The sequence below is a fragment of the Calypte anna genome, chromosome 2, assembly GCF_003957555.1.
Source record: "Calypte anna isolate BGI_N300 chromosome 2, bCalAnn1_v1.p, whole genome shotgun sequence".
Lineage (NCBI taxonomy): Eukaryota > Metazoa > Chordata > Aves > Apodiformes > Trochilidae > Calypte > Calypte anna.
The window spans coordinates 112,886,180-112,911,375 of NC_044245.1; the positions used below are offsets into that span (position 1 = coordinate 112,886,180).

A 25,196-nucleotide genomic window follows, 5' to 3' on the forward strand; every position below is an offset into this window, starting at 1 on the left:
CAAAGTTCTCGCTTTGCAATATTATTGAATTTAAATTGACTTTAAAAATAGAGCCTGGGTATATACTTAATGTGGAATTAGAAGTTTTGTATTAATAAAGACATTCACCTATGATTTCCATTTACAATTTTTTTTTTAATTTGACTGTTTTAAATTATATATTGGACATGGTTTCTAGGAGAAATTATCTATTTGTAGGAAATAAAAATAGAGTACACATCTGAGCACTATGGAACGTAGGATCATCACATACTACACTGAGTGGCAGGAAGAATTATGTATTTGTACCATACACTCAAAATTGAATGCTTTTCTACTGTAATGATTTTTTATTGGGGGTGGGTAAAACATCCACACATTTTAAATGTCTTCTTAGTCAATTTATACAGTGTCAAGCAAGCAATTATGCCATTAATGAATGAGTCAGGACTAGAGTACACATTTTTATAATTTTTGTGTTTGACGTAATCAATCCATTATCTTTAAGCATACCACAAATATAGCAAATATCTATATTGATTTGTGTGAATGCAATCAGTATTTCTGTGTTATTTTAGTCACATCATGATTTAAAAAATGTATTAATGATACTGACTTCATCTCTGTGCTTTATAATGTATTCATGTTTAAAATTTTTATTGGATTGTATTTACAGCACATTTTACACATTTCTTTTTCTTTTGATTGAGTGTAACTTACAAGAAAGTTCTAATAAGGATCTTGAGCATTGTGAGCTTGCGCTATCTTCAAGTATCAGGCAGGTATTTGCTGTCTCAGAAAATGAATTTCATGAATGGGCTTACTAGTCTTTTTTTAGAATACTCAATATTACTATAACATGCAGTTATTAATGATCATAATAGGCTATATTTTTAAAGTGTAAATGGTATGCTTATTGGTGCCTGATGAAGAATTTCACACATTGTTATGAAATGCTTGCAGTCTAGATTGATTTTGAAAACATATTTTTGTCTGCAAATAAATACATCTGAAAATCCAAAGCAATGCTCCACAATGGGATCTACAGTATAATTTCCAAGAGATTTTCTGTTGTGGTTGAGAGGTGTAGTGAAATGAGGCAACCAGGTGCCACTAATTGCCAGGGAGTAAGCATGAGCTTGTGTCAAGCCCACCTGTGCCTACTTAGGGCAGGCCCCCACTGCGCATGAGCAGGACCAGGGTGCCAATAAAGGGTGAGGCCTAAGACACAGGTGGGGCTCACTCCTGGGCTAGACAGCAGAGTTGTCAGTTGCTCTTGGAGCAACAGCACTGATCCAGGCAAGTCAACTCTGAGATCATAGAATCGGCTGGGTTGGAAGGGACCTCAGAGATCGAGTCCAACCCTTGAACCACCGCTGCAGTTACCAGACCATGGCACTGAGTGCCACATCCAGTCTCTTTTTAAATATCCCCAGGGATGGAGAATCCACTACTTCCCTGGGCAGCCCATTCCAATGTCTGATCACCCTCTCCATAAAGAAATTCTTTCTAATATCCAACCTAAACTTCCCCTGGCACAACTTAAGACCCTGCCCTCTTGTCTTGTTGAAAGTTGTTTGGCAAAAGAGCCCAACCCCCACCTGGCTACACCCTCCTTTCAGGGAGTTGTAGGCTTAGAGCATTGCTCGCGAGTCTCTGCTGGAACACCTGGTTGGACCTTGAAGCGCCGTTCCCTAAGAGAGGTTCATCTTGCTACAGAGAGGAGACAGATTTTTTCCCCATTTTCAAATTTACCATTAACTTAGTATTAGAAGACACATTAACATGTAGAAACTTCCTTAGGTGTTTGCTTCACTTGCTGGATAGTGAGGACATGTTAAAGACTTCAACAACCCTTTTTCTTCCAGAACACACTGATACAATTTTATTTTTTAGTAAAGCTCTGAGATCACGTACAGATGGATGACTTTAATACCCATCTAGCACTGACATTTACAAAAGTGCCATATTTGAGACAAATAATTGGACAACAGGATTTGCACTGTTAGCCTTAACTCCCCAAAAGACAAAACACTGAAGCAATATGTACACTCTTCTTTTGAGGACAAAGAGGTCTGAAATTCTGTTAATGAGTTGCATAAGAAAAGGGATTTTGAAGTCTTTTGCCTGTAATAGTGTCCTCCCTGCTGAGAAGTTAATAATATGTTGGCTCTCTTTTCCTCTTTTAAACATTAGTTTGAAGAGCTTCCATTATTGTTTTTGTTCCTAGCTGGAGAGAAAGCAATTTTTTGACCCTCGTATTATGGGGTTAAAAAAAAAAGTTTTTCCTTTGCAGTCATGAAAAAAATAGACAAACATTTTTAAAGCCAGCCTTCTACCCTACGTCCAGCTGAGTGACCAAAGGGAATGTTATGTCCATGCTCTGTATGGGAGCCACTGGGCTGTACTCCAGGGCCTTTTTTCTTCACCTGAAAAAGTAGGATCTTAAATAAGAACAAGTGCTGCAATCTTGTACTAAAGCATGGGCCATTGTTTCTTCACTACCAGTTTATTTATAAAAGCTATATTGAAGTTACTCTGAGTGTACTTGCCTCAGTTTTTATTGTAATTTAATATATACAATTTAGTTTATATATAACACTTTTCTTTTTATTTTTGCAATAACATTGGTGTGTGCAGATCTTGGAAGCCTATAATGCAGATAATAAGGAAAGCACCAGTCAACCAATAGTGCTTTTTTTATCCATATAAAAACAATGAAAACCCTAGGATATAGTGTATGGAAATGTAATTTTTGTCTTTCAGTTTATGCCTACTATTTTAATTGGGTACTAACAAATTTTATTGCACATTTTCTTTCTAAACTAAATCATGGTAATATGATTATAGCTCTTGCCTAAGGATCACAGACAGAGGTTTGGAGCAACCTGGTCTAGTGGAAGGTGTCCCTGCTCATGCAGGGGGATTGGAACTAGATGATCTTTGAGGTCCTTTCCAACCCAAAACATCCTATGAGTCTGGGAGACTATCCATATGATTGTCATCTGGCACAGATAAAAAAAATACTGGCCTGCTTAATGAGATCTCAAGATACAACAGTTGCATCATTACTGATAGCTGACCTGATTCACGAAACCTGACCCTACTTGGGGGTCCTATGTTTATATAGATGATGTCTTTTTGGGGTTTTTTAATATTGTATTTATTGCAGGATTTTTAGATTTTTCAGGTTTCATTTAAAACACTAATGATTCTATTAAAAAAAGGCCATACTTTACCTTTTCACATCATCAAAGTATCTGGAATGGGAAAAAGGTAACAAAGGTTTTGCAGACTAATTTAGGACAATCTTAATTAATCCATGAGAAACCTGAAGACTACTAACTCTGGGAACTGAATACTATGCTGTCCTCTTTCTTGGGGCAATTTTTGAGTTGCCTTCTTATGGGAGCTAAGGAAATGACACAATCAGCATTTTTTAATCGAGGATATTCAGCCAAAAGATAAAACATTCTAACTTAGGGAATTTTTATAATTTGTTTCCAAATGTTGATTTGCTAAGTCTGGAAATACCTACAGTTTTTCCATATATCTTTTGTTTTGAGTTGTAAGAAAATGGAAATACCTGCTTAGATTTTGTTGCCCTAATAAAGGTTCTCTGAGCTAAATAGCAAAGATAGTTTTCAAAATAAGAACTAGAACAATTGGTACATTCCTAGCCTGTGGGCTCAAGTAACTATTTTATGAAAAATCATCACTATGTTTTAAGTCCTACACAAAACTCAGGGCAAAACTCAGTTCCTCCATATCTGGGCATGCAAAATGGTGAAATATCATCAATTCTGAATGATTTTTTTCTGTAGATGTTCAGCACTGATTATACATAGGAGTAAGTCATGTAAGGAGTAAGATCTTGTAAGCCATGAAGACTAAAACCAGTTAAATCTGAGCCTAATTAATATGAGAGAGGGGGTGCAGCAATCACTGCTGCAGCCTGGGCACTGTGATAGAGCATCCTGCCTTGTAACTCCGTCTTGTACTTATGGATGGCTTTTCCTCAGCAAAATAAATTCTCCCCTTTATTTTGGTTAAATAAGATTTTAAATCATATGCCATAAACAGAGTTTGAGTAACACCACTTCTCATGCATCCTTTTTTTTTGAGTCAGACTCTGAGCAGATGTCTATGAGAAGATATTATGCATTTTCTGTGGACTCAGTGACGACAAAGGAGTATAACAGTGCATTGAAGATTTGGAAACTAGTAAGCTAGATGTATGCCTTGTCACACAGTGAAAGACACTTGTCACAGCAAAGCTTTTTGCATCCAGCAGAGAGTTTATGGATAGTCTAATATCTTATTAATCAGGAAAGTGCCTGTTACATTATTGAGTGAAGTGGGGATCCAGAAATTAGCACTGTTTAATTGCCCAGCTGGAATGGTAAACACTTATCAAATCTGGCTGCTAATGTCACAGATCCATCTCAAACATAGATTATCATTCTTCATCTCAGGCAGGGTAAAAATAAAAGCTGTGTTTTTCTGCAGAAGATAAACAATCTGTCGAATGGCTCTGATCTCACTGTTGTTCAGCTGATCTTGAAATAAATAGGGAAAATATTAAATTAAGAGGCAGTGAAAAGCTGAAGGAACTTGTTCTACAATTTTCTTGTTAGACCAGTGGCAAACCTACTGGTCTTGTTCTCCTGATGCATTTGGAAATGATATTTTCCTTCCTGTGGTTCATAAACAGAAAATTTGGCATTTATGTTTGCTTGTGAGGGCCATTCCCACACACACAGGCATGACCCTGGGTTTGGATCTGTTTCTGAGCTGGGCAGTGAGAGATGTGAGTGGGTCTGCCCTTGTGTCTGGGGTCAGCCCAGAGGGTGCCCTCTGCCAGCTGTAAGCAGGGGAGCAAATTTTGGCAACCACCTTAATGGGCATCTTGTTTTGGATCTGGCACCCAGTCTGTGGGCAGAGCTCTCCCAGCAGCCACTCTTGTGACTGCCCTTGTGGCAAATCTTCCTCACCAAGGATGGCAGAGAGTGTGGCACAGAGCAGGGAGGGCAGAGAGGTAGGAAAGCTCCCTCTGAGCTCCCTGGGGTCAGTGGATACTCCATGGGTGGTGCAGAGGACAGGGGAGATTGTTCTGAGGGTTCTGCACGTGCCCTCAGTGAGGTGAGGCTCACCCTGGCAGTGACAGAGTAAGGAGTTTTGGGCTCTTGAGCTTTCTGCCTCTTGCCTTCCAGACACTTGGGTCACCCAGTGCCATTGCCTGAGTTGCAACCTTGCTGCTCTGATTTCTGCATCCTCCCCTTCAGTCGGTGGGAGCAAGCTCAGAAGGTGCTTACAGTCCAACCAGACATTTGTCAATAGGGTCTCAAAACCACTTACTTGCAGATACCTTTGACTGGGGAAGCCTGAGCACCAGACATTGCCTTACATATAAAAGGAGACCTGTGACTCAGAAGCATATTAAAACAAGGGTCAATTTCTTATCTGATTAGAAGGCAATGTAGAATATAGATGGTGGTTCTATCATGGACATGGATCAAAAGTATAATTATGGTCACTGCTGAATAGCTCTAAGGGAACTTTAATACAGATCCAGAATAAAGCTTTCTGTCAAAGTGAATTTTTTTGCCCCCTGACTTCCTCTCCTAGCCTTATATCACTTCACTTCCATCTGCCCTCTATAGTTCTCTGAAGCAATGTTTCATTTATTTTAAAACTTCATTTTCTTTAATTCATAATGCTTCATAAGGAAACACTAAGGGTTTTTTTATTTCCCACTTGTGAACTTTTTTTCAAAATAACTGGATTATTCTCCTCAGATATTTTCAAAATGAGAAGTTTCATGTTTTGTTCAAACTATATTTTTGACTTCACAATTTAGTTATTGGTAAGAAAAATCTTTAAAGGTTCATCATACTCAAACTATTTTCAAATTATTTAAACCAGATAATTTTATCAGATCTCATATGAAACTTGGGAAAATCATATTTATAAGCTTTTTTTTTTAATTCAAGATGGAATTTGACATTTAATTTCTTTACCCGTAATGCAAAACCCCTTTGTATTTTAATACTTCTAAGACCAGGAACTTCAAATTAGGTTTTACTTACTGTTCTTGATGAAGCCATACACTCTTGTGAAGCTCATAATATTCTCATATTTACAAAACAATAAAACATTCTCAGATGGCTAGCAACAGTGTGAAGCTGAAACTAATATTTTCTACTATGAACAAAACTGATGCTTTTCAGCGGTAAACAAATAATTGGTGATGATTTGATTCAAGCTTTCTGGTAACGCACTTTAATTTTCTCCTTTCTGTCTGTGTTAGATAACTTGTACATTACATAGCATTTCTGATATTTATTCTTTATTTAGTGGGCACACAAACATGGCCTGAATATTAATAAAGGGCACAGCTGTCTCTGTGGTGAATTATTCTATTAACACAGACTCTCTTAACCTCCTGTTACTAAAAATTAGCACAGACACAAGAAAATAAACTCCCTTCAGTCTTACAGCTACTGCTACAACTCTGGTATTTTCTCTTGACAAAAAACAACACTGGGCATGTGGACCACAGCTTATTTGAGGCTGTTTCACAGAGCACCTCTCCTGATATCCCTTCTTTTGCAATCCTAGTATATGTTTTCTATAAACCTTCACATTAGCAAGTCTGTATGTCCCTTTGCTTCCTGGATCACATACATGTTCTGATTTTTCCAGAAAGAGCCATGGTCATCTGATGTTGCCCCTCATCAACAGATTTAAATTGCAAGGTAATTTATTTCTGTCCTGTTTTAAATAGAAAGAAGCTACAGAAATAAGTTCCCAGAGTGAAGAAAATGAACGTGATGCATTTTCTTAGTAGTTCCCATATTTCAGTGTCAGTTGAAAATTATAATTTTCCCCTCTACAAAAATATATTTTGAAGATCTACAGGGACACCTTATGTTATCTTTTGAGCCATCAGTCAGTGATTATAATTTCAAATCAGTACTAAGAGTCTATTGGTACCCCTTTCATAAGTTTGACCACAGGGTTTTGGCTTGGGATGTATAATGCTTAATCACGGAGTATCACTGCAGTTGGTAATTTTATGTTAAACTTCATCTTAGCAAGAAGAGATTTGATGCTGTGACTGTGCCTTGGCAATGAAAAGGGAACCTTTGATGAGTATTTTATTTTTCTCTACCTTCAGAAGGAATATCAGTGAAAGGAACATTTGAAGTATGATATTATTGAGACAAAAGTAGTCGTGTCAGTGGGCTGCTGCAGAGAACCTTAATGATTCCTGTTGGTTATGAATAGCAATTCAGTTATGCAATATGAGAATGTCTTAACAGTTTGCCAGTGATACCATCCTGTTGAGGTTGTTTATTGTTGTTTAAAGGAACACTGGATATCTTAAAATTTGGGCTGTATTTTTCTCCTATTTTTATTGTGATTTTACATGTGGATGAACTCTGGAACACAGTTACCATTTGTGGTACTCCTGAGCTCCGCTCTTTCTCCATTTCCCAGTACACACCCTGCACTGGCCTTGCTACTCATGGTCATCATTAATCCCTGTTTCGTGTTAGGATATTAGAAAAGCAAAGAATCTCAGAGATGGCAGTGCAGGCTGCCAGGCTCCATTTGCGTCCCTGTGAGAGAGCTCCAGGGTAAGTCTTTCCCCCATACCCTGTGATTGCCTCAGCCCTGGACTCTACTGTAATGTTCTATATGAAGAGAACTTGTTGGGTTTTGCAAACTTCTGCCAACAGATGAGTGGAAGACAGTGGGGACAAGTGAGGGAAGATCCTCTAGGTTATCACTTGTGCCTGGCACACCAGTGGTACCTATCTGAGACTATACTGGGCTGCTTGTATAGCACTGCATTGTCCCACCAGCTCCCAGTACCTTGGAGATGGTGCAGGGTATACTTCCCATGAAGGCTGCAGAGCTGAAGTGTGTAATGATGGCCTACAGTGTCCTTTTGGCATGTGACCAAGGGATGGTGGCCCCATAAATGAAAGCGTTGAGATTGTGGCCTTGGCACTGACAGAGAGCATCAGCAGAGACACAGTTTTTGCCTAAGGACAGGCAAAAATGGACAGTGTCCTGGGTTTCTGTGTGCTCATGGAGACATGAGTAACATTATCCCCTAACACATACTTTGCTCCTGAACAAGAACTGAAAAGCTTGCTATTGTTCAGTGGGTGACACTTTTGCCCTGCTCAGTGACCCCAGCCTTTACATCCAGCACCTCACACATCATGCCAGGATGGCACTGATCCACAGGGTCTTTTAGAAGTGACTCCAAGAGCCAGGAAAAGGAGCCTGTATCCCTGCACCTCCTCTGTGTGGCTCTGAGCACGAACATCCCCTAGGGCAGGGAATCAGACTTGGGCTCCCCAAGCCAGTTGGCTAAGGTAGTGTCAAGAAATGCTTTGCAAGCCATGGCCACCAGATATGTCCCTTCTACCCTGAATTAATTATGCTTTTTGGGAGCATCATTCAGATTTAAACTGAGTAGAGGTCCACTAAATTAAAAAAGGTGTCACTGATGATTGGAAGCTGCCTTCAAAAATGTTTAGACAGCAGGCTTAGACATAACAGCAATAAACCTTTTCCAAAGGGAAAGTTTTTAATGAAAACCCATCTAAAGACAGGCATGGGTGAGGGTATGTCCTTGTTCTTCCTTCTTGGGCCACTAGAAAATGCAGACTTTCAAATTTCTGGATGTTTGGGCATCTTAAATTTTGCTACAGCTCATAGAGATACTCTTGCAGGATAGCAAAGCCTTATCTTCATCAAAGAGATCAGCTCCCATTATGCTCACCTGCTGCACTGACAGGAGCTAGGTTAGGCCATTTGATAAAATTGTTATATATAACAGGACTGTATAATATCAGTATTGATTTGCATAAATAACTGGAAATTAAGAAACTTGTGCACTGGTGTTTTTGAAAGTTTTCCTCATAATGAGCAGAACCTGGATGCAATGGCATAATTTAAATGGTAAAAATAGAAACTGTCCAGAAAGCAAACAGTTTATTCTAATTTAATGTTTTCACTTGTATTGCAGGATCTCTGTAGTCTTTACAGCCTGATTTGTCAAACAGTTTTCAGATCTTCATCATCTGCCTTCAAGAGTATGTTCTTTGTCATCACAAAGCAAAAAAGTTTCTGTTTTCTTAACTGGTTTTCTTAAATCTCCATGTGTAATTGCCAAACATTGAGGAAGAATTATAATATCTCTAAGGTATTTTAATCTCCTCATAATTTAATTAAAAATATTTGCTGTGGATGTGCTCAGTGATAATGAAATATAGGGCTCTGCATTCATTTCATGACTTAATTGAAATCGAGTTCTGTCAAAACAAGAAATGATGTTGCCTAATAGATTCTGGGCACAGATTAGCTGATCTGAGTGGGCCTGTTTCCCCAGTGATTTCTCTGTTTTATCAAGAACTTTCAAATCCCACTAGAAATTCTTGGGGTTTTCCCTCAAAAATATTCCTGCTTTTCATATGAGCAGATTGTGTGCCACTTCACAGTTTTATTTCTTGAAGCAAAGACGTTTGATCTACATCCAGACAGCAACTGTCTCCATGTTCTTTTAGTAAGCAGCTGAGAATCCAGAGTAATTTGTAATGTAGTCACAGCCTGACCATTACAGGTCTTTTAAACTCTTAATGTTCTTCAAGTCTAGCTCAGTCAGTACACAGCACTTCTTCAAAAAGATGAGGTGAAGGTAGCATCTTCCCTTGTTAAAATATATCATGAGTGGGCTGGGTTATATTTAAGGTCACTGAAGTTATCTCTACAGTCTGTGGAATAAGGGAAACACTTATGTTAGATGGCTGAACTCCCATTTGCAGGTCCTAAGTTACCTATCCCTTCCTCCACTAGCAGGAAAAAAAAATTAAGCAGCTCCAACTCTCTCCCCTTAAGTCTCTCTGATGCTTTCAGGGAGAGATTTAACTCAGTGTGATTAGCAACCAGGGAAACTAAGGAAAAAAACTATGCAGTGGACAAGAGAACACATCTGAGGTTTTAAATGTATCTCTAATTGAATTTCAAAATTTTCTTCGACTATCAGCTGAGGATGCATCCTTATTTTCCCCCCAAGCAAGATTCCTCTTATCTGCTTGAAGGCCCTAGTGGTGTCATCCAGTATGGTAGAAAAACTCAAATCATCAAACCCAAGGTAGTAATTGAAAATCCTTGATAAAGCTCTTAATCTGGCAAACCTTTCTTCCGTGGAGTCCCCTGGCTCTGTTGAATGAAATTGCTTTTCTACATGTGACACCAGGTAGTTGTGTGGCACAATTAGCTCAGTCACGTGGAAAGCCTTCATATAGGAGGGAAAGCACACAGTTTATGAGAAGGTCTGTTAGATGAACTGACTTCTGCTGAAATAGCCATTGAACTACAAATGCCTATTACATACTCTCCCACATGTGAAGATGAATCTTTTATTCTGTGTCACAAATGGTAGGAAGGAGTGTGAAGCCATTCACTGTGTAGCCAGTGGTACTTTATTAAGCTTTCCCAGGGAAAAAAAGTGCAAAACAACCTACAGAAATAACCCTGAGCTGATCTAGGAACTCCAGATGCTAAATCAGAAAACTGTTTATGGCTGTGTGAAAAACCTGATCCCCTGACGAGTTTTATCTCCTACAGCTTAGGTGTAAGAATCAATAGGAACATTTTCCCAATGTTGCCTGGTGTGTTGGTACAAATCAGTCTGAGCAGGTCTTTGGCTTTGGTAAATGCAGGCAGCTGTCAGCCTTCAGTGGGGGAGTTGTGCTTCACAACAATACCTGAATGTGGGAAGTAGATCTGTCACCTGTCAGTCTGTCTGAAATGTGCATGAGGTTCCTCACTTAGCCAAAAATTGTTAATTGTACCCAGTGACAACGTGTGGTATTTAAAAGAAATGTTAAGCAGGTATTTGTGGGAAAGTTAAGCAGCGAGTGTGTTCTGCCCCTTGAAGAAGGAGAGATGGTGATGGAACTGGTCTATGGAATAAAACACACTTGATTGTTTTCTTGACAAGCAAAATTACCCAGATCTTGGTGGAAAGCATTTCAACATTGCAGGGCAGCAAGAATTTTCTTTGGCAGCTCAGTGTGATATGCATCACAAAAGAATATTAGCAATAATTATCAGTTTTATGTTATGTTAAGCAAAACTCCACTTTTTTTTTATTCTTCTCATTTCCTTTCCACATTCACACATACTCATTTTACATAATGATAGATTTTTCATGAAAAATATTGGATGTGAGGATGAAAGTCAAAAGAATTATCTAACATTTCTGTGAAAAAAATAAAATTTTTAAAATATTCAATATCCAGTGATGAGATGAACAGATAGATGGTCAGAATCACCCTATTGCTGAATTTCCTCCAAATCACCTGGATTCTGACCTTGTTTGACTTTTAGCTGGGTTCCAGGCAGAAAGAGTGCATGGTACATATCGTGATCCTGGTAGAGTTTATTCTACTTTGTCCCCTTTCTGTCTGATTTTTGAGCAGCTAAAATCCCTGGAGGGAACCACATTTTTTTGCTCTGGAGGATTCTGCCCTGCCTGGTGTTCTGGTTTGCAACTGACACCTCTGCAGGCAGCCTGGGTCCTCTTTTTTTTATTATTTTTCCAGCATTTCCACTCTATTGCCTTGCCTGTTCTTCTTCCAGAACTGACCATTTGCATTAATTTGTACCCAATTATACTGATTTATTAGTCATGTGCATTATCCTGCCGTATCCTGTTACATCAATTAAATCTTTTTTCCAGATAAATCCTCACTTCCCACCCCACTTTTTTTTGTGGACTGACACACTTCTTTCTTTGTCATCCTTCAACCCTCTTCCAAGCAACTCTGTGTCCTAGTCTCATGTTCCTTGTCCAGTTTAAGCTGTGCCTGCACATACCCATTGGCTTTTTGTCCTTTCCCCATGACTCTTGTTTGAAGCTCTCTTTGCTCTCTGAGCAAGGCAATGTTCATCCTTAACTGGTTTCTATTTTTCTATCAAAGGTCAGAGGCTAAATCTTCCTTGAGGAATAACCAGCACACCTTTTTTTTTTTTTTTTTTTTTTTGTACTACTCCATGACCTGGTAGAAGGGAAACTTATTTGGTTTTCTTTGATATAGAAAAAGATAGTAGATCTGTTTCTGGGTGAGCACTTCCAATATGATATATTTTACTGTAGACAGTTTCTTAAAGCCTGTAGGATATTGCAGTCATTCAAAAGATAAATATATGGGAATAAGAAGATTGATACCAAAATTACAAAACCAATCATGTACCTTCTTCCAGAGAGTACACTGATTTGTTGCTGAGGAAAAATGCAAGAAATGGCTTAAAAGATAATTTTAGAATTTTTCAATCAATTTAAGCTTGGGTATTGTTTAACTTCATTTACAGATAGAATATCTATAATGATCTGAACACATATTTTTCACCTCCTTGCCAAAATTTATTGATTAGTGTATCTGATTCTCTGCTTCTGGCTAAATCGACTGTATCCAACCCCCAAAAATGGTTCTGTCATTTTGTCATTCAGACTGTTCAGAGAGGTGAAACTATTGGGAGAACTCATGATATAGTTTTTTTCCTAGAGACTGAAACTGGAGAGCTTAAATCATTGCATCCAAATAGTTATTTGCTTTCATGAACATCAGACTTTTCTCCACTAACTGCTGCATGAAATACATTACAATGAAGTCAGTATGTCTCTTCATTAAGGATTATCTCTGTATCATTTCCATACAGTTCAAAGAATTGCAATATGAACACAGGCTTCATAGGAAAGTTTTAATTCAGGTAGAAATTCAGTCTTCAGTTATACTTTTTGGCTCATTTAGAGCTTGGCCTAGCACTCGGGGAGGCAAAACTTGGCTGTGCAGTCCCAGGAATGGCTCAGGACACCCAGGGATGGAGAGGAGCTATTTTCCTGCTCCTCTCCCAGCTGCAAGAGTTTATGGGGGAGGGATATGTTGCTGTTTTCCACACATCTTCCATAATCCTGGAGTGTCTAAGAGGCTTCTACAGCTCACATTGTCATTTGCATGTTCCCTAGGGGGATGAAAACACTCAAATTATTATATTTGCGGCCGTTTTTGTTGGGTTTTTTTCTCTTTTCCTACTATAACTTTAGAACTTAGATACCTTATGATGAAAAAAGGGTCCTCAGCAGGACTTGGGCATGTGATTAAAATGTTACAGAATAAGAGAATGGAGCTGGAGTAAAGGTGTTGAAATGGCAGCTGTCAGCTTTAATAATTGTCAATAGAAGAAATGTTTTCCATGCATTTGCGTTTCTCTCGTTTCAATGCTTTATTCAGTTTATTAAGTATTAATATATTTTTTTCAGTATGAAAGCTAATCTGATTCATGAAGAGTTTGCCTTAGCAACTGTGCTGATTGATTGCAAACCGGTGTGGGTCTCTCCTGCATTTTCAGCTGCACAGGTATCTAATGCTGATGGAAATTTGGTCCAGTCAAGCATTGCCACAGGAATTTGGTCTTAATTCTTCAAGTAGATGGTCTGCCAAGCATTTCCAATATCTGCAGTTAAAATTTGCTGTTTACATGAAGAGTGCAAAAGCCTTATGGCACTTTTATTATCACCTGCCATAGATGATACAGGCTTATGTGCATCAAATGTGGAGCCAGTGGCTTTCAATTGATTTTCCTGGAAAGATGCTGGATACATCCCTTTATCTCCTGCTTCTCAGGCTCATGACCAGAGATGACAGTGATTGTGTTTCCATCCTTTATAAACTGTTCTGAGGCCAAATAGTGAAAACTCAAATAATGAATTACATGTCAGTACATAGCAAGCACTTTGTAACTGTCAAAGTTTAAGGATTTATACATTATTCTCCGAAACAGAATGGACAAGTGTGTTTGTTTCCCTGTATTATTTATATTATATTTATATGCAATGTGATTTTACAACTTGACATGCAAAAGCAGGAACAGAGAACACTGTGTTGTTTGCAAATGACATTTAATGACTGACACAAAAACACTGTTTGGCTGCAGTTCATTGCTTGTATTCAAGTACTTGAAACCCCTGAATGCTGCTGACTGGGGTTCAAGGCATTTGTCAAGCTAGAAAGGGAACTTCAAAGAATTTGTAGGACGCAAGACTATTTGTTCTCTAGTTTTGATGGGTTTTGGATGATGTCAGTATGCAAGCATATGGGAACAGCTCCTCCCACACCACAGCATCTCTGGTAGATCCTATAAAACTCTCTCACTAGGGTGGGAACCATTACTGACAACACCACAAGAAATTCCATCTTGCTAAGTCTCACTGAGGGCATTGATATGCTGGATTTTCAACTTGCCACCTGATGTCCTGAGGCACTTCAGGTCAGTACATTGCACAACACACAGGAGGCAAAAATAGGCTTCTGTTTCTGTATGGATTTTGTTTTCAGAAGTCAGCAAAATACCAGATGATGGGATATGTGCTGAGTATAGGCTCTCTTTGTATACACAAACTAATCGGAGTCTGGGGTTCTGGTCTGTGTTATATTGTTAACACTGAAGTTTTTTTACTCATGTACCCTAATGTTTTTCCAAGCAATGAGCAGGCAATGCATGGAGCCAGCTTGCAGCAGCAGCCATTTAAAATAATCCTTAGGCAGCAGCGGGAGGTGTAGCTGTAAGTACTTGACCTGTGCTGTAATACTTGAATTTTGGGCTAAAAAACAATCCCCAGACTATGCTAGAAAGCTGTGGCTAGAGAGCCATTACCATTATGACTTTACTAAAAAAGTGTTTGCATCTTGAAAATGCTCCTTAGTGGGACCTACCAACACTTAGAAAACAATTTAAAACCTATTGCATAATACCTATGCTATTAAATACAATTTGTGTTCCTATGACATTGCCTGTAGGCCTCAGAATGAGACCAGTGCTGGCAACCTACTCTTCCACTGCTGAGTGCCTTAACAGCTCACAGACTGAGTAGAGGAATTTTTTCTCCCATCTGAGATGACAACAAAAGAGATCATGTAACAATTGCACAGCTTGACAAAATCATGTTCTTCCAAGTATGTTTTTAAAACGAAAGCTCTTTAAACAAGAATGAATGATGTAATCTAGTTTTATTTTGTCTTTCATATTTCAAGGAGCAAAATAGTTCTATAAAATTCCAGCAGAGTCCTCTTTATTAACTTAAAGCACATTAGTATTTTACTTGTGCATATTTAGGACAGTTTAATTACTAATTTTTTTTTTAATTAAGCTATTCTATAGTTTTAAAGAACACTTCATTCTTTGATATAAAATTAACTGAATTTTCAAGAAAATCTGGGATTCGGTAGAAAGCTCAAAACAGTGTTGCTAGAAGGTTTCATTTCATATGACTTCCTTCATTGAACACATTGTTCTTCCCTCATTTTGCAACATAAATATTGTTATGAATTCTGGGTCTATTCGGTCTTTAATCAGCTTTGCAGGTAATTTGCCAGATTTATTAGATATTATAAGTAACCTTAAATCAGGAAAGGAAGAATAAAAGGTAATTAAATTTTAGTATCTATAACTAACTGATGAAGGCTCAGATTAAAATTTCCAGTTCTACAATGAGAGAAGGACTACAGCCTTCATAAAGAAATAATATGAGCAATCTTTCATTTTATTATTCCCTGTCCTCTTTTCACACAGAGCTAAAACATCAGTTCCCTTCCAAATTTTTGCATGGCTAGGATTCCTCCTTTCTAGATATTCATGTTGTGCCTGTAAGTGTAAACCAAAAATTCCATCTGTGGGTAATACTAAGTTTAAATATGTCTGAGGACTTGGTTATGAAAAGAGGTTATTAAAACCATCATGGAGCGTAGAGTGGCTACAGTGGAAGTTACTTTGATCCCTTGTCACGGTTTAACACTGGCCCGGCAATTAAACCGAATAACAGACGCTCTCTTTTAATCTCTTTCTCCTTGATAGAGAAAGGAGAGAGAATAAGGGAGAGAGACTTATGGGTTGGAAACTAAACTACACAACTTTAATGAAACAGTAATGATAAATAGGTAAAATTACTAAATATATACAAATATACAGGAAAATGGAAACCACATTCCTCCCCCCTCTCCCCCAATAACTCTCACGTCACCTCCGAGGCTGTAGGGCAGCCCTGGGAAAGTCCAGGCTGGACTCCTGGAGTCGGCAGCAGTCGGGAACCGGAGGCAGGAACACACAGATATGGGCTGGCACGGATCAGGACCACAGGCAGACGAACGGACAGGATCCTTCCAGGATGCCGGGTGAAGGAAGGGAGGAAGGGAAAAGATCTGGAAAAGATCTGGAAAAGATCTGGCTCGGCCCTCGTGATGCCTCAAATTTATACTGAGTGTGACGTATATGGGATGGAATACTCTGTTTGGTCAATTCTGGTATCTATCTTGTCTGTTCCTCCCCAAAGGAGGGTTCAGATGGGACCTCTTTACTCCTTCTGGACGGTAAAATGTTTTCCTCAGAGCTAAGCAGTGTCCTTGGCTCTGCATACCAGTCTCTAGCAGTAACTATAAACATCAAGTGTTATCAATCCTAGAAGTACACACTATCTGAGAAACTTAGCTAAAAGCACAAGTACAAGACAGAAAATCACCTTTATCCTGGCCCAAACCAGGACATCCCTCTAAATAGTTTCTTGCTTTTGACAATGATTATTTAGACTGTATCTCTGCAACATATTTGCAAAGGATAAGGCTTACATATAGTTTTCCTACTGGCATTCAATTTCTTTTTGTTCCTTTTAAATGTTCAAAGTTCCCCGTTGGGTTTGGTATTCTAGCAGGAACAGCAGGAAATGGGCGTCCTCTCTCCCTGTTACAGAAGTGTGATTTAAAGAGAATTAACAAACTCTGGAATACTATTATATATACCATTATATATAACAGTATAGGTATAGCCTAGGTATAGCCTAAGGTATAGCCAGCACTGCAGCTGAACAGATTCTCCTTCTCCATACACAGACTTCTCTGGAATCACCACTCCATGGGTGATCTCTGGGGCACTACACTGACCACCAGGAATTTTTTCACAAGTTGGTTTAGGAGGATACCAGGTGTTATTTTCTCTACAGGTAATTACATCTGCTCCAGTCATGGAATAGCCTGGATCACACTCAAACATGACTGCATCCTTATAGCTATAGGAAGGTCTAAATCCAGATATTTTTCTTCCATTTTCAACCCTTGGGTTATCACATCTGACCACTTTACATTCTGGAGGTGGTTCACTCCAAACTCCATTTGAGTTTTCATCAAATGTGCAGAAAATTGTAGCTGAGCCAATTAGGGAGAAGGGATCCGTGCCTCTTGGGACCTCATCACACCTCATCAGTGTAGGTCACTGATGTCTGATAAACATAGTGGTCTGCTTCAGTGAAGTGCCCATTGGCTGTGCTTGGAGGTGGTTTACAAGGAATTCTCTCACAGAAAGGAAGATCTTTATCCCAGTCAACACCTTTATTCTGAATTACACAGGTAATTTCATCAGCTCCAAGTAACCTGAATCCTCTTTCACAGGAAAAAGTAGCTTTGGAACCAAATGTAAGATCTGTTACATTAATAAAACCATGTTCTATTCTCCTGGATGTCTACATTTTCTCTCTGTGCAGAACTTTTCCAGGGGAGACCACTCCAAGTCTTCACCACAGGTCCAAGTTGATGGTTTTCCAGGGATTGCCACATATCCCAGCCGGCAGACGTAGGACATGGAGCTCCCAACGGGAAAACTCTGCTCCGAGCTGAAATCCTCCTGGAGCTCAGCATCCTGCAGCCTCTCCGGAGCCCTACACCTATCCTGAGCCCACGTTCCGCTGAACCACGACAGTGGTTCTGTAGTGTGGTAGTGCTGTAGTGTTAAATGGAAAATTAATATCTTTTTTCTGGTATTGAGTTGAAAAGCTGGTAACCACTCACAGCACTTCAATCAGATTGAAATTCAGTGAGGTATTTCTTCAACTTTCCTTATTGTCAGGGTTACCTACAGCTTAGGCTAAATGCAAGCAGACTCCACAGCCACATGAAGGAAAGTCTCAGCTCAGTCTTATGCTTCAAAATACAGCAATGTCAGAACTTTCCCAGTGTCAAACCATCCTTGCCTTTCTGAACAGAAGATACTCCATTTTCTCTAGTGTAATTTCAATACAAACCACTAGTTTCGAGATCTAAGTCCAATCATGTAGCAAATGTGTAAACAACCATCCTGGACTCATCTCCAGACAATTTACTTCCAAATATATTTTGGAAGAGGAGCCTCTAAATTATCTCCTTCAGTTGCCTAAATTCTGTATTAAGTTTGGTATCCCACATCCACTCCTTTTTTACAGGAAAGGGCCCCAGGTTCTTAGTTAAGTCAGCAAAAGTAAGCACTGTTTTACTTGTGCTGCTCACTTTTACAGAAGGCTTTCTTTGTCCATTTAGAAAGGTGTGGTGGTAGCCTAAACATTACACTTTCTTCAAGTTTTCTGAGTTTCAGCTGTGCTAGGCCTTTCAAGTACTCTGCATTTCAACAGCTTTATTTTCTTAGTTCATTTTCCCTTCATGCAATGTGTTTTCCACCACTTGATGCTGGGGAGCCTGGCAGAGGTCTCTCTCTCTTTTGAGATCTAAGCCCTGATGACCAGAGTGCTGCATTGTGTGAGCCATGGCACATCACAGGGCTGCCATGGCACATCACAGGGCTGCCAGATGGCTCCAGAAGTCATGAAGCCACCTGTAAAAACTCAAACACCTACATAAGGAGAGAAAGTACAGGAAAAAAGGGTAGAGAAATCAAATGCTGGAAGGAAAATTAAATTACCCTTTTGCTTAGCTGAGGTGAAAAGGAGGTCAGAATGGATGCATAGCAGACAGATCTGTGAGTGTCAGGGAAGGGCTCTCTGAAGTCCATGTCAAGATGTCATAAGATAGATGATGAAATAGACATTGCTGGAGAAACAGATTTTTACTTCAGTAAGCTCTTTGTCTCATGCTGAAACAAGATACTCCATGCTGATACTGATAAAAAAACTCCACTGAGAACTACTTGATGATATTGGGAGCAACTGCAATGGGGACCTTTGATGCTGGTCCAAGGGAATCCCTCTCCATGGCATTACAGCAGCAGGGGCTGAGCTCAGAGCCAGTGAGCAACAGCAGGTGTGGGATCTGAGCAATTCACAGCTGAGGAGAACTGTCTGCTCTCTTTGCTTGAAGAGCCTACTTTTAAAGAATTTCCTGTGTATAGATTCTAATCCCATTGTGTTTTGCAGTCAATTTCCATTATTAAGGAATACAGGTGGAAACCATGACTGTATGCTCTTTTAGACTATCACGAAGAAAAGTAGATTGGGTATCAGTCCTCTTTCTCAGCTTGTCTTTGTCATAGGAAATGATAACTGCAGGACCTTTTGTTTGTGTTCATTTCAAGATAAGGTGGATAAACACCCTGTTTTCATCTCTGTACAAAGTAAAAGTGTTTCTCACAAGAATAACTTACTGCAATAAATTGCTGTGTTTCTTTCATTCATGCTTCAGTTCTCAGGCACAAATGACATAAAAAATTGAGAGCACATTAATCAGTTCTGAGATAAAAATATGGGGAAAAAAGATACAATGTTTATCAGTTTTTCTGACAAGGTCATGTTTCTAATCTCATGGATACTTGGGATGACATGTATGTAAGTTAAGGCTTTTGCATTCAGATCTGCTAAATGGGTCACTCTAGTACTGCTTCCTCAGGGAAAGGAAATATGCCTCTTTTACACAGCTTCTTGTATAAGTTACTGTGAGTGGATGGAAGGGGAGAAGAATTAATACAGCAGATTAAGCTGTAGGCATAATATGTGTGAGGGAGAAAGACAACTCTGTACCATTTTTCTTCCCTGATTCAACAAATTATTAGTTGAAGCCTAGAAAGAACAAGCAAAAATACCTGAGGACTCTGAAAGTTGGACAGGTAAGAAAATTGTTATAGTCTCTAAAAGATGAGAGATGGAGACAGTGCAAGAAAATAACAAGTTTTTAGAAACAGGCAGTTGCAAGGATGAAAGGGAATATTACTTACTGAGTTTTCAGTAAGTCGATCTAGAAATGTTTGTGGTGCTGTAAGCATCTCTTACCCTACTGCCTTTATCCTAAGGAGTCTACTGATTTAAATTCATCAGTCATCTATGGAATTATGAAGCTAATGGGCAGTTAGGAGATACAAGTGACAAAAAGATTTTCATGCTGAGTGTTGCTCTTCCATGTTAGAGAAGGTGGAAATCACAGCTCAAGGTCACATGAAAGTCTGTTGTCAATATTAATAAACAGTTCTTGTTTCTCAGTCATCCAACTCAAGTGCCTCTTTAGTCACCTGGTTGCATATAGTGCAGCATGTGCAATAGATGCACATTAACTAAGCTGTTTTTTTAAAAGGTATTGGTATTAAGTAATCTATTTGAAGTAGAAGAATTGAAAAAAGTTGTTGCTAAAAGAGCCATTTCAATGCTTTAGAGCCAGGAGGCATCTATTTTATTTTTTTTTTTAGTGACATCTTCATTTCAAAATGTTAGCTATGGTTCATTGCAGGAAAGGTATAAATAGTGAGCTGAGGCAAAATTTTTCCATTTTGCTGACAGTGGACAAAAGCTTTGAAATTGTTTTTCCTTCTGAAATGAGCTGAGTAAACCCATCAAAAGCTCAAAAGCTCCCATGGGACTATGAAGCCATCATCTGTCCACACCTGTTTACTCATGACATAGCACAACTCTAAGCACAGCATGAAGGGTGCACACAGTCTCATACACCATCACCCTGTGTCATAATGGATAATGCTGACATTTTAATGGAAAAATGTGTAGCTTCATGGCTGGCTCTTGGGATCAGCCTGTGTGGAAGTCTGCTCTTGACCTGTACCATTGTTTGTACAAATCATGCCTGAGAGGTCTGGGACTTGGGCAGCCATGAAGGCACCCTCTTTGTTCACATCAGGTTATGCCAAGACTTTCAACATTTTCCCTTTTCATGTTGTGAGTGAAATAGAGTCTTGCTTATCATGCTCTTTTCTGTGGATGTCAGAGGTCTGCAGTTTTTAGCTACATCAGCCTGGATCAGTAACTTTGGTTTACTGTACTAAATTTTTATTTTGATTTCTGAAAAAGGGGCACATCATACTTAGGAGGGGTGTTTGTTTCTGTCATAAGCATTTGAAAACAGTGCTGCAGGTGCAAATCAGACAACTTCACTAGCAGGTCTGAAAATATCTTGCCTCCCCTTTTGATTTTAGACTGTGCTGATGAAAGCCTGGTGAACATCAACACAGCAATCAGAAACCTCCTCTTCATCAGTCACCTGGGCAGAGCTCCAACACTTCACAGGTTGTGAAGAAAGCTTCTACCAGCTAAACGCAAAACTCCATAGGCTGTGCTGTCCCAGTTTCCCACCAGAGATTCCTTCAGGTTTGGTGTGGGCTGCCCACCCCATTCAGAACTGTTCCCACCTCCTGGGGGACAGAAGGTCTCCTTTTCTCTCCCTGCTGACTGTCCTGGTTTTGAACTTTGTCTGGACTTTTGGGCCCTGTTGTAGCTGTAGGTCTTCTTTTTTAAGGAAATCTTCCTACGTCACCTCAGAAACACTAATGGGTATGTCACCAAATTTCTGGATGTTGCTAGCACTTTGTGGCTGAGGGCTCCTGCCCCTTCCAGGGTTTGCAGATTTGTGCAGCCCTGGTCTCTGCCTCCTGCTCACTCTTTCCCTGATTTGCAGCGTGACATAAGACAATGAATTAAAACTTTATTGCTTGCAAAGTTACATCTTCCAAGTAATTTTATTGTTCTAATCTGTTCCTTCTCTCCCTGAACATGCAGTCTGTCCCAAGCAAACAATGCAATAATTTCTATTTTATCTGCTGAGCTACTCCAAATTAGACTGACCATTACATTAAGCTCCTCATACTATTTCATTCAGTGTTTCTGAGAAGAGCTGTGTGAAAAAATGACACAACAATAGATGTATAAAAGCCAATTTAACAAAGTCCAGCTGTTCCCTGAATTTAGCACAGTGGACTCCACCATTTTGTATGAAGCACTGCTTTTTAGAGCTACCTCAAAATAGCAGCATAAAAATATACACAATTAGTCCATTACACAATCAGGAGAAAGACCCTGTAGTCCTGATTTTCAGAGAGGCTGAATATGGCTTGCCCAAAATAGAAATTCAGCTTTTAAAAGGGTAGGTATTAAACTTTAGAAATAATTTTTATTTCAGGAGTCTAGTGGTGGTGGGTGCAGAAAGGGGTTTTGCACAGAGGCTGTGAAGGCCAGTTTTGTGACTCAGTACCTTGCAAGTCAAGACAAGCTAAAGCAGGTGTTTGCAGTGACTTTACTGGTTCCCCTGCCCTTCCAGATCTGTGCTGAGGATGTGCTCTCTGTCTCTTTTTTCACAAAGACTGTGGCTGCACAAATGTCCCTTCTCGCCACACCCTCATCCCTAAATTTTCTCCCCACTGTCAGACCCATTTGTTCCTCACCACTGGTGGTGGCAGCAGCTGGGAGTGCTTGAGGGGAGAAGACCTCATGAAAAAGCAGCAGCTGTGGGCTTCATGCTGTTTAATCTTTTCCAGAGCCAGTCTCTGGTCTCCATTTTAATGCTGCTACTGTCACTCAAGGAGCCAAGTCAGTGGTCATACTAAATATCAGAGGGAAAAAAAATCTTAGCAGACGCAAAGACAAACAAATAAATGAGAAAACAAAGCCCAAAAGAGAAAAAAAAATGAGATGCTCTTTTTAAAACTGCTAATTAAGTCTCAGCTGGCCTGCTTCATGCGGCAGAACCTATCTAAACTTTGGATGTACTGAAGGTAGCAGTATGGATGCTCAGCATGAGATGTTTGGCATAGGGAGACACTGAGGTGGTTATTACTCTGGGTTGAAGTGCTCCATGTCACTTTCAAGGAGCAGCTGCTCAATGTTACTTTCATGTCCCCTACACTCTCTGTGGGATTGCATCCATCCGTGGGGATGTGGAATTAAATGTGGAGCATGTGAGAGAAACAAAACCCCACAATTTTAGGAATTTTCTAGCTGGTGTTTAGAGACCAAGAAATTTCTCCCAGCAGCTGCACAGTCCTGGATCCATTTCCAGATGCAGATAGAGTCTGATGTTTCACTGTAAAGGGGCAAGGTGCTTCACAACAAGCAGAGAGTGTTACTGGGGAGATTGCTTCTCCTCCATTTTGCTGTTTGGGATGTGTCTTTGTGTATTCATGTGTGTAGCTCACTATGTTGAGAGGCTTAAAGATCTGGGTAATATTTTCTTGTTTCTAAGGTTCAGGGCAACCTTTCTGGTCATTTCTGGAGAGAAGACAAATGACAGAGAAGAATTTTAATTTAAAAAAAGAAAGCTTTTGGGATTATAATCATAGAATAGCTTAGGTTGGAAGGGGCCTTAGAGATCATTTACTCAAATCTCCCTGCTGTGGGCAGGGACCCCACTCATCTAGACAAGGCTGCTCAAAGCCTCATCCAACCTAGCCTTGAACACCTCCAAGGATGGGGTATCCACAGGTTCTCTGGGCAATCTGTTCCGGAGTCTCACCACCCTTGTACTGAATAACTTCTTCCTAATAGCCAGTCTAAACCTATTCTCCAGTTTAAAACCATTTCTCCTTGTCCTGTCACTGGACACTCCTGTGGAAAGTCTCTCCAGCCTCCCTGTAGGTTCCCTTCAGGTATTGGGAGGCAGCTATAGGGTCCTCCTGGAGTCTTCTCCAGGCTGAACAATCCCAGCTCCCTCAGCCTGTCCTCATAGCAGAGGTATGAGATGATCCAACCCCTGGATCATCTTTGTGTCCCTCCTCTGAACTCATTCCAACAGATCTGTGTCCTTCTTATGGTGGACAGCAGAACTGGTTGCAATATTTGAAGTGGGGTTTCACAAGAGCAGAGTAAAAGGGGAGAACCAGCTCTCTCGATCTGCAGGCCAATCTCCTCTTGATACATCATCCTATGTTGAGGTTGTTCTTCTGGGCTACCTGAGCACACTGCTGGCTCATTTTGAGCTTCTTGTCAGTCAACACCCCCAAGTCCTTATCTCCAGGGCTATTCTCAACTCACTCTGTAGCCATGTTGTGGTTGTACCTAGAATTGCTCTGATCGAGATGCAGGACCTTGCACTTTGACTTGTTGAACCTCATGCAGTTTGCACTGGCCCATTTCTCAAGCCTGCCAAGGTCCCTCTGGATGGCATCCCTTCCCTCAAGTGAATCCACAGCATCACACAGCTTGGTGTCATTGGCAGATTTACTGAAGGTGCACCCAATGCCAAAACTCTTCTTCATGAAGATTTGAAAATACAGACGAGGCTTCATTTTCTTTCCAGTAAAGGATGAAAATGAATTTCAAAATATCCCAAGTTGTCATGAAACAGAATTGCTGTGGCTGGCTCCTGGCATTGTGTTATAAGGGGAGTTTTTCTTCAGTTCCTGGAAACTGGCTTTTATCTAGAAACACAGAACGCTATATACTTTACAAGCTTGCAGCCTATCCCTGTAGCTGAGTTTATCACAAACCTCATTCATTTTGCGTCTTTCTAAGCTCTTTGGCTGAGTGGTATTCTATGGCTTGGTTATTAAAAGACCACATTCAGGAGACAAGAAAAGAAATTAATTTGTTTTTTCGAAGCTGAAATCAGGGATAGGCAAATCTTCACTGTGGCAAAAAAGATAAAACAAAATGATGCATTTGAAATCAGCTGCAGCTCCATCTTAAAGATTAACATGAGGTTTGTGTTGGGTTTTTTTTGTATAAAATATATTCCACTTGTTTTGGGGCCACGGAGCCAGGAAGACCTTTTGCATTTTGATGGGTCTGAAGCAGATAGTATCAGAAAACAAAAAATCCACTGGAAGTTCTGCTTTATTTGGAGCAGAACCACAGGAAAATAAAAGAGGCAAAAGATCAAGAAGGAGCATTGAACAGTAGTGTTGTCCTCTGTGTGTCTAAATCCTCTGACTGAATAGGTGAAACTAGTTACTGGAAGGGCTTGAAAGAAAAAACCCCAATACACCAGCAGTTTGCTGACTGTGCATTTGAATTTTTACAAAGGAATAAAAAGAAATATCTGTTTTGTTGATGCCACATAATCACTGTATCAGTCACTGGCTGGAATGTTGATGTAAGAAGCAGAGAACTGAGGCAGAAAAAGGGGTTGTCAGTGACATCCTGAACACTGACAACACGGAGAATTTCCCCTCAA

General features: G+C 39.7%; 1 protein-coding gene across 1 annotated transcript in view; it reads right to left on the reverse strand.

Annotated features, from left to right (window-relative positions):
* LOC103527041 (membrane cofactor protein-like) overlaps nucleotides 1–24,519 on the reverse strand; it is a 60,732-nt gene extending 36,213 nt beyond the window's left edge. Inside the window, 4 exon segments of the mRNA XM_030444692.1 lie at nucleotides 16,857–17,307; nucleotides 17,309–17,559; nucleotides 17,562–17,829; nucleotides 24,511–24,519. Coding sequence (XP_030300552.1) covers nucleotides 16,857–17,307; nucleotides 17,309–17,559; nucleotides 17,562–17,829; nucleotides 24,511–24,519 — 979 coding nt within the window.
* Nucleotides 24,520–25,196: the final 677 nt, after the last annotated feature.